We start from the raw sequence: 10,359 nt of genomic DNA, 5'->3' as shown, positions 1-10,359 counted from the left end.
CCTACTAATTAAACCTACACTTTGCAAAAATGTGTTACAATCAGACATTGGGACCGTGAAAGTCAGCTTTACCTGGAGGCCTCCAGCTTCTGCTGCTCCAGGCGCTGCTGGGCCTCCCAGTTGGCTCGCTCCTCCTCAAACACACGTCTCTTCTCCTCCAGCTCCTTGTGTTGAGCCTCCAGATTCTTCTTCATCTGCTCATGACGTCGCTGAAGCTACAGAAACACAGAAATAACTTTAGGTGCAAAAAAGAAAAAGATGAGTAACTTCTGCTGTATTGCAGTAGTCATTAATACAGGTCCATGCACAAACGTGTGGCTGCGTGTGTTGTACCTCAGCTTCTGAGTCTTTGAGCTTCTGCACCTTCTCCTTGACTTTCATCTCAAATACCTGCTCCATTTCCATCTCCATCTTCTTCATCTTAGCCACGTGCTCTCGCCTCTCCTCCTCCATCTGGGCCAGAGGACTCCTGCACAGGGGGTGCGCAGAGAAACCGACAGATTTTTAAACACACCTGCCTACTCACAGAAAGATGAAAACCATGTGAGCCATTAGAAAACTATATTCAGTACTTCCACCCTGAAATATTAATCCTTATTATCATCACGTCTTGACGGTATTTGCATGCAAGCTGAAAGATAAATCTCAGAGAGAGAAAGAAATGAGGGGACAACTGGACAAGAAACAGCTGCTTTTTGTCTTTACCAGTGGAAAGCAGCACCCAGAGTCAAACACCATAAGGTCTGCAGATGGATTCCAGTGCATTAACCATAACTAAACTGGTTTAAGCAAAATATGCAAGACATATCCCCTCCTGAGCCACCAAAGTCTGCCTTAACAACCGCAGATGACTTCAGCACCCAAAAATGCCATTACCCTTTACTTCCCATTTTAAAAATCAACCACCCCAACATTTCTGGGAGCCGTAGCAGTGATCCAAAATCTGATGCAAGTAACCTGCCAACACTGGAATTTAGTGAAAGAGAGGGTAAATATTAGCAAAAGCTCACTGGAATGTTTTATTGCAGTGTACAGAGACCGGTCATGAAATATATGATGAGGTTCCCTGTGATTATGTGAAACGTGATGCACAATGAGAGTAAGGCATGTCCAGCATTATCCAATAGTGGCTTTTATAACAGATATTACCCTCGTGCTGCTCATCATTTTAATCTAAAAATGAGAATATATGTTTGTGACTTATTTCCAAGAGAGGTGTTTGTTTCAAATGTAAAGTGTGTAGTCTTAATGTCTGTGTTTGCCCTTCATGTCATAAGGGCTCATAAGCACTCCACACATCTCATAGACAGGTCTCTGTTATTAGACGGCGCAGCAGCAGGTGGAGGCAGCATTGGGAAATCGGGTGGAAAAATTTCAATTCAAAAGTTTCCTCCCACTGTTCCTGAGAAAAGCTGAACCAAGACAACAAGGAGAGAAAACACGGTGACGCAGGCAACGAGGCAGCGAAGAAAGGATGCAGGAGAAAAATCCTAAATAAGGCTCTGGAAAATAGATTTAAAAAAATGACCACTTACATTCCTTCAACCGTATCAGGTCTAAAAAACAAAAACACACACAACCAAACACACAAACACACACGCACAGACACACACAGCATGCAATGATGAGGTCATGCACTGGAGTAAGGCTACAGTGAATTAGATGTGTTGTGTGAAAATGCTTTTTCAGTGCACATGGAAAAAATGAAAGTCTGGAAAAAAAATAACAATGTTGACTTTGTGCGCTGGGCGTTGCATATAGAAGCAGAGCTGCTCAAATGTTTAGCTGTGTGTTAGCATCAGCCGTGTGAGACTTGTATTCAGCTGTAAAGCTAAAACTGTGGTTTAGAGAGTTAGCCACTTGTGCAGCATGGTGCTTTGAATGATTCAGTGGCATGGCTTCATGCAGCACTAAAAGTGGAATTATCACAAATGGACTGAAGCTCAGCTAATGAAACTCCTCCAGCTTTGCCCTGTTATCCAGTTAGCTGGAACCTAAACACATGAATGTATTAGGATTTAAGTACATACTGTACTGCGCTTTCAGCCAATTAAAATTTACAACTTAGCTACACGAAAGCTACTACATGAAATGAAAATATCACATTGACTCCAACAAATAATGTAACATCTGATAAAACAATCAAGTCCATTCAGCACATATAGATATGCATGTCCTATGTACTTTCACATGCAGATTGTAGTTTAGTAGGTCTAAGTGTTCTTGTTTCAGGTAGGAACTGGTAAACCAATTTAGCAGCACTTGGTTAACCACGGGTGTCTTAAAAAGGCCTGTATGTTTACAGGGACCCGTGTCCAGGACTCACTTGGTTGACAGTTGCCCTTTAGCCCGGTTGTTGTCCACGCCGTTGTAAGTCACAGCAGCCAGCTTCCTGCTGCGGTAGTTTTCATAGTGGACGTTGTTTGTCACGTCCTTCAGGTCCTGCATGTGAGTTCTGTGAAGAAATATCAGCGATGAGTTAATGCGTGTGGGTTAGTGTATATGTAAAGGTTTTCTGTATTTATCAGTACCTGATGAGCATGTCCCTGAGGATGGTGAAATCGCAGTGATCACTGTTTTCAACTGCAAAGCAGAAAAATCACAGGACGAAATATCAGATGGCCAATTAAACTCAGGTTAAAAATTTTCCCAGGTTTAATGCATGAAAATGAATTTAGCACATTCATACCTTCTGCAACCCCCCAGGGGTATTGTCTACCTCTGACCCTCTTGCCATTCACCTCAATGATGGTATTGCTTCCTACTACAGCCAGTGGCAACTGGTCCTAAAAAAAACAACACATGGGTTTTAGAAAATGTGAACAGTATTTTCTGAGTTTACACTGACTAGTTGACTGTATGTAAATGTGGCAGGGTGCTTACAGTACCTTTATTTTCTTCACCAGCCTGTTCTCCTCTTCATCGTCTGTCTCAGGAAACTCGTAGATCTTGATTTTATGCTCTTGGATTTCCCGCATGATCTGAGCAGAAAACAGAAGCTTTGTTAGCTTAAACTAAGAGCAGAATCTGCAGCCTCTGAGCTAGTTTGTGTGCAGTAAACATCTGTGGAAACCACTGACCTGCTTCTTGAACTGTTGGCATTCCTCTGGAGTGAGGGTGTCTGCTTTGGCGATCAGTGGGATGACATTAACTTTCTCATGCAACCGTTTCATGAACTCGATGTCCAGCGGCTTCAGCCTGCAAAAAGATAAAGATACAGGTTCAGATATAATAGAATGCCTTTATAATGTTGAGCCAAACTGAATTTCATTGAATGGGGCTAATATTAGGTATTAGGTGTTTTTTATTCACATGACTGAAATGACTTATCTGTACCTTATACAACACAAAAATAAATGGAACTAAACAGGACATAAAAAAAATCATCTGTGATGCCTGACTGATTACCTTGCACTTATGAGAAAGCACTATATAATACCATCCAAAAACTGCTAACTACTTACAATACCAATAGAAATTCTGATATAAAATTTAATCTCAGCTTCGTAGGATGTTTCCACAGTGCCATAAATAAACCACAGAGTTGAAATGTGCTTAGAAACCAAACTGATTTCTGTGGTTGGAGCGGGATGCGTGTTTGTCACATAGCCAAGAGCTACACAGGTCAACATTTAGAACGATGCTACACAAACCAAACTGGAGCACCTGACAAAGACTGGCTGAGGAAACAGCAAGAGCATTCTCTATCTGGCTGGTTCTATTTTGGTTTGATGAGAAAAGTAAAAAAGCTCTAAACCAACAGTTCTGTTCACGATGGGTATGATAAACCTTTGTATGAATAAGAGGTGGCACATAGAGCTGGTCCTTTGTACTAGAACACATTCACACAGATTATTATAAAAGGAAATATGCCCTCTGACTATTCACAGCATTGCTAAATGTTGATACATTGATCTTTAACAGCTATATTCCATCAGCAATATGAATATTTAAAAGGTGCTAATAAATCATTTATGCACAACTGTAAAACAAACCCTGAAGGCCTGGAGTTCCCCCTACTTTGACCCTGCACAAACTCACAAAAATGCAGGGAACTCAAATAACATCAACATCTGTGTGACTCAACATCTATTAGGCTTGGCTAAACATTCCCTGGACCAATCTCTTTAGAATGTAGAAACATGTGAATGAGCATATTTACTAAACATGTCTCATAAAACTGACATGATGATGACTGAAAACATTAATTGATAATGGGGAAAATAATATTTTGACACAACAAGCATTCTATGTAAATCAGAACAGAGAGAAATTCAGACTTCCCTAATATAACCACTATGTGGCTTTACACATGGGATAAACATTCCCGCTAATGGTAATATGTGTTTGTAACCACATGGCTGCAAGGGCCTGTGTTTTAGGATTTTAAAAAGATTAATGTGGGTGTTTCTTTTTCATAATGAGCCTACACAAACCTTTAAGAAAACCAGTCACCAGAGTTTATCTGGAAGCTCAGTGTCCTGATTGTCTGGAGGTCACTGTACTGCTGTGCTATGTGAGGGCAGTCTGCTGTTATAAGGGGATGCTCTGTGTTTATTTGTGAAAACATATGCAGCCCATCCTCAGGGGCTAAAGCAGCGCTTGTGTGGGTACAGAAGACCGGATTGTGCAAAAACAATGCATCACAGTGAGCTGATAGACCAAAGAGGGAAAAACTAGGAGGGACGTTTCGGTCACAGTCAACAGCTTTTGGGCATGTGAGCCACAGTGGACACTTGCAGATACACAAATAAAAGCACAAAAACACTTAGATCTACAGTGTCAACTACTTGTAAACATTCTACTCTTTGAATGAATTATGCATCACAGCAGACACATTCAAACACAGATGAAACAGGCATCTTTGAGCTGTCCGCTAACTATAGAACATCTGGAGTCTTCAAAATAACAAACATTACAATTAAAATTCCACACAATTATCTGTTTCTCGAAGATTTAGCGATCAGTATCGTGTGCTGGGCTTTTTGCCAGTCTTAATAACTACTGCTCACTCCACCCCTTTAATTGCTTCAGATCTTCTTTTGCAAAACAAGCTAAGTCACTAGTGTTTCATCTAGAGCAGCACGATCTGTAGGACTATTTGCATCACATGAGATATGAATATGTACAGGCTTACACCAATGTGAGAGCTGTATGACCACATATTACGGCTTAAGGTTCAGTACTTAGCTGTCAATGACCTTTGACCTCTCATTTCCCTTTTACACTATTTTAGTAATTTCCTCCCACTGTTCACCCTTTCCTTCCAAACCTTTTGCATTCTCAGGTCCTACTCCATTCCTTTTATTGTATGAAAAAAGAATCATTTAAGTGTAGTCTTGGGGCTTGGGAACAAGTAATATAATTTTAAGAAATGTTATATTAAGACTGGTATTACAAATACTAGCCCTAAAAAGGCTGTATACATAAAAAAAAAAAAAATCCCCCAAAAATTATTTACAAACATCAAGTCTCACCCGTGTCCAGAAGGAGCAATGAAGTATAGGCAGCAGTGGATTCGGCTATCAGGCATCTGTCTTCTATTCACTCGTGATTCTGAGTTCAGGTAATCTTCAAACTTGCTGTCTATGTGGTCGATGATTGGTTGCCAGCTGCAGAACACAATTTAAATTATCACAGACAATGCACCACAAAAGCCCAGAAGTAAACCTATAACTGGAAATGTTAGAGAGTAACAGTGAGATTCAAAAGTATTATACGTGAGGAAATATTATCTGTAGCTGCAGTGATTCTTACCAGTTACTGTTGTCAACAGCATCTCCGAACCCTGGGGTGTCAACAATTGTGAGCAGCAGTTGGACACCACCTTCCTTTATTAGAACTTTGGACTGCTCCACCTGACACCAGGAGAAATTAAGAGACTATTGTGTTTATTGTGCCTCTGGTGCTTTTGAAACCAAAAAGGGTAAAAAATAAACATGCATGTGTAAAATCATAATCACAAATTTCACATAAAAAAAACACTTCAAACTTGCAGCATGCAGCAACATGTCACCTCACACCATGCCTATTACCTAACTATGCTGAGAAAGCATCTGGGGTTAGACACACTTAGTCAGGAGCCAGACGGTTAGAGTGCTGTTCGAGGCCCTCAAGATTCACAACAACATTGTGCAATTAAGGAAGACAAACAATTTCCTATTGGGATTAATTAAGTTCTCTTAATATTCGATCCTGAAAAAAATCAACTGCTAGAACTTTAGAATCAGACTGTAAATGCTGATGGGAAACCAAGAATTTAATATTTTAGTGTCAGTCAAATCTTATGACACCATATTTTTTAGATTGTACTGTAATTGAGTTACTAAGAGAGTCATAGCACAGTTAGGGTTTCATTTCTCTCGAAACCAGTATCATATTATTACTATACTATCAAGTACATTTTATGCTTAGTTGTCTGTCAAAGCTGAGGGTGTGCTGTTGCACTGTGACTGCTAAAAACTGTACCATGTCTTGACTTTGCACTTGGACTTACTAAGTGAGGGTTCTTCGAAAGGCCTGGGCCCCCTACAGTACCTTTGTAAATCTGTTGCTTTTGCCTCATCACGGGCATTTGTCCATCATCATTTCAGCACAAAGACCATACATATTAACACAAACATACCTGTACAGTCTTTTTGATTCGATGTGAAGGTCCAGGATATTCTCCTGAATACAGGTCTGTTAGGAACAGAGAGTTGATCAACGTGGATTTACCCAAACCGGATTCACCTGAAAGAGATAAAACAAAAAAAGGAAAAAAATAAAACAGTATTTCTTTTGATGATGTTGCGGCGTTAAAAGGTGGACAATATATATTACAAAAGAGCAACAACAGGGATTATGGTGCCATAAAGATCCATCTTGACACTTTAAAAACAACCAAAGGGCATGGGGATGACATTAACATTTGTCTAGGACATTCATCTACTTGCAATAACAAGTAGAAGGCTAAGGAAACAACACAGACAATGGCTCTAGTTATGTGAAGCTGATTTGTTGTGTGTGGTCCAGGAGGCTTTCTCAAGCTTGGTTTGCCAGTGTGTACAGTTTCCAAGCTCCCATTGAAAAGGATCATTAGTGGAAATGACCACTGGCAATGTCTGTATTGGCTGATGGCCACAAGTCAATATTTAACAAGCCAGCCTTTACACCAGAGCAATAGTTAAAGGCTAATGTGTGGAGCAAGCATGGCATTAACTGTGGGTTGTGGGGAAGCATTTGGTAAATTTACTGCAGTATGAAGTGCTTACTGGCCTTAAAAAGAGCTGCTCTGAAATGTGTGAAGTGAACAGGTTGTTGGGTCATGTGTTATGAGACACGGACAGACGTGACACTCGCTGGTGGTAAGAACAGTCACATCTTTCTCCTTCCCTTCCTCAATTTTTCATCCTGCTTTCCTCTTTTATATCACACTGTTGACGCATTGCCTTCCACAGCAGGGACATGTGGGCTCACAGCTTTTCAGAGCCAAGAAAAACTGAATATTGTGTGTGTGTGCGTCCGTCCATGCGTGCGTGTATGTGTATGTGTGCGCGTGTAACCACGAACTAAGGCGCTGCCATAAAAACAATGGCAAGCATTTAACTACCAGCATACCCAGAGGACCTGCATTCTACATACAAAGCCATTTTTAAACTGCTGAAATTATTTTAAGAATTAAGCTATTTGTCAAAACTTTGAAGCAATGGCAAGCTCAGGAGGACAATTTAGTTAGCATCCGGTAGTTAAAGTACACTGTGAAGAGAAATGAGTAAACTAAAGTGCTATGTAACAAGAACGTTCTAATGTAAGTGTGAAATACATGGCAATAAAGAAACTACATTCTAACATTCATCAGCTTCATTTAAGAAATCTTAGTGCTGTAAATGCAACTGGAGATGCAACATTCTAAAAGAGCTTGCTGGGTATAAATCAGCCTGGGTCAGTCTGGCCACAGGAAATGGTTTTGACCCAAGAAAACATTTTCCCTCTAAACAGGGACTGATCAACCGAGTAGATTCTTGGCTCTGCGTCAACCACCACATCTAAGCATTTCAAAGGAATGTCTACAAATCTGATTTGCTCTGCGCAGCTCTAGAAAAATTCAGCCAAAATGTTTCTGTCCTGGAGACAGCGACAAGATCCTGGCATCTAAATGAATTCTATTAACAACAATGCATTTGTCATTATCCTCTGCAATTTAGCAATTAACAGTACACGCATCTTGCATATAAACGTGGCCGTGTGCACAAACACAGGCAGAAACCATTTCAACCACAACCACAATGAAGGACTTTAAAATGTCAACCACAAAGAATACAATGAACTAATTCTAATAAAACAAGGGCAAACAGAGGTGTGTTCTTACCAACAACCATCAGGGTGAACTCGAAGCCCCTCTTGACAGATTTTCTGTACACTTGATTGGGAAGGCTTGCAAAGCCAACATATCCTTCAAGATTCTTTTGTTGCTGTAAGACAATAACATTGTATGCATGGGGTTTAAGATCACAAAACATAAAAAAAGCAGGTGAATTATGACATTTTATAAATTATAACATAAAAATAAACATAAAAAATGTTAAGCAGAGAATGGACATCAGTACTTACAGCTATGTATTGTAGATCACAGAGATGCAGTCCCAATGTGTAGGAAGAGCCACAGCCAGCATTTTCAGGGTTACAAATTAAAGGGAAAGCACAAAACAATAGAAACAGAGAATCAATCTCTGGCCATCAGACAAACAAACCATTCTGTCTCCAGATTCAGTTTCCCAAGCAGTAAAGCCTGGGGCAAAATGATTCATGATCTGAGCTACTGTACCAACACATATTCCACTCCACTTGCTACTTTAATGTCAGTAGCACCATTAAGCAAAGACCATCCTCCATTTTGCAGAGAACATTACTTGCTGCTTTTTCTCTCCGCCTGTGGATAGGAGAGAATTTCTGCCTCTTTGCATAGGAGTCTCTCCTCCCTATCAACAGTACCCCACATGACTTCTGTGTGACGCTATGACTTCTGCTGATTTGCCTACAGCATATGCAGTTCAATCTCAGTGACATTATACTGCTTTGGTTTGTGAGCTACATGTTGGATTTTGCTATTACTTTAGCATACCATCACCATTCTAGCCCAGCTAAACTTTAAATCTAAAAAAGGACTGAACAAAAAAATATAAGAGCTGGAATTTTAAAATGACAGCTGTCTGTTTCCTGTTCTGGCAACGTGTAATAGGTTTGCTAAAGGAAGTGGTGGGAGGTGCAGGAGTAAGCTACAATTGTCTTGTGCATATTTAAAAGAGCTGTCTAGTAATAAACCACTAATGTGATGGTCCAAGACCAGTAACAATAAAACTTAAAACGTAAAAACGTAAACTCTGGGGTAATAGATAATATTGTTACACTGTAAAGGGCAATAGATCGCAGCCCCCACCCCCAATTGATCAAATCTTCAACCTTTAACCTCCATTAAATGGCTAAAATGTTGGCTGTTTAATCACATTACTGATCAATGCATACCCCATCTGATGCAGAAGCATAAGAAATCGTTTTTAGTTTATTCATGAACACATGCGGTGAAAACCTTCAGACACAGATCTCTGGATAACAGAACATTTAACTTCGTTTTCATATCAAAAGGTCAAAAACTAAGCAATTACAGCTCGCATTCAGTAACGACACATGCAAGCCCCGACACATTTCCCCCTAGTTTTAAACAAGCTAGCATTAACGTGAGCATTAACGTGAGCATTTCAATACAGTAGCTTAGCTTGTGAGTATCCAAATGAAAGATTTAACACAACACTCGAATATAACTATGATTTCAGCGTGAGCTTGGGGAAATATTAACGAAAATCCGCGGTCAAACGTTTAACTAAATACTTTGCAAAAGAACTATGGACAGGAAATGACACTCCCGTTATGCAGCCTGCTACCGAAGCCGAGGCTAACAGCTAGCTAGCTAGCAACCTATCCAACTGGAGGCGGACAACTGGGCGTTGGTTTCTCAGACAACTGCTCAAGCTAAAGAGTGTAAAGCTATGTTGTCTGGACATTAACGAAAGTAGTAACACAGTTAGTTAAAGTAGTAGGTTAAGAAGCGTTTTTCTGGCTAAGTCGTGACAATAGCTGATTGCGGCAGTCTTACCCATAACGTTGACGCTCCCTGCCGCCTCAAAACCGATCATTCGCAAGCCGACATTCCCCTTCTCCGCTTCTCCTTGCGCTACGTACTATGAGGCACGTAAAACCACTCGCGTACGACGGAAATACGTCCAGCGTTGGACGTAAACTCTATGTGAATTGCAAATGAAGGCACGCGCCTATCTCGCGATAATGTACAATTCTTTTGAATGCCAATGCGCTCTCGCGATA

The 10,359-nt window shown here is 40.4% G+C and overlaps 1 protein-coding gene across 3 annotated transcripts in view; it reads right to left on the bottom strand.

The window, feature by feature from the left end:
* Positions 1-10,359, bottom strand: part of septin7b (septin 7b) — a 36,417-nt gene that overhangs the window by 1,362 nt on the left and 24,696 nt on the right. The window contains exons 1-13 of one of the 3 annotated variants that reach the window (XM_041067879.2): positions 8,593-10,089; positions 8,351-8,453; positions 6,626-6,732; positions 5,758-5,858; positions 5,478-5,612; positions 3,081-3,198; positions 2,889-2,981; positions 2,690-2,786; positions 2,532-2,583; positions 2,327-2,455; positions 1,536-1,556; positions 334-469; positions 73-215 (exon numbers count right to left, since the gene is read on the bottom strand). In XM_041067879.2, coding sequence (XP_040923813.1) covers positions 73-215; positions 334-469; positions 1,536-1,556; positions 2,327-2,455; positions 2,532-2,583; positions 2,690-2,786; positions 2,889-2,981; positions 3,081-3,198; positions 5,478-5,612; positions 5,758-5,858; positions 6,626-6,732; positions 8,351-8,360 — 1,142 coding nt within the window. In that variant the 5' untranslated portion in view covers positions 8,361-8,453; positions 8,593-10,089. Of the gene's footprint in view, positions 1-72; positions 216-333; positions 470-1,535; positions 1,557-2,326; positions 2,456-2,531; positions 2,584-2,689; positions 2,787-2,888; positions 2,982-3,080; positions 3,199-5,477; positions 5,613-5,757; positions 5,859-6,625; positions 6,733-8,350; positions 8,454-8,592; positions 10,090-10,359 lie in introns of those variants that run through there. The other 2 variants (XM_055503496.1, XM_055503497.1) reach the window with 2 other exon arrangements.

The sequence above is a fragment of the Betta splendens genome, chromosome 16, assembly GCF_900634795.4.
Source record: "Betta splendens chromosome 16, fBetSpl5.4, whole genome shotgun sequence".
In the NCBI taxonomy this organism is placed as follows: domain Eukaryota; kingdom Metazoa; phylum Chordata; class Actinopteri; order Anabantiformes; family Osphronemidae; genus Betta; species Betta splendens.
The sequence above is the reverse complement of the archived record's forward strand: the minus strand, read 5'-3'. Positions and strand labels throughout refer to the sequence as shown.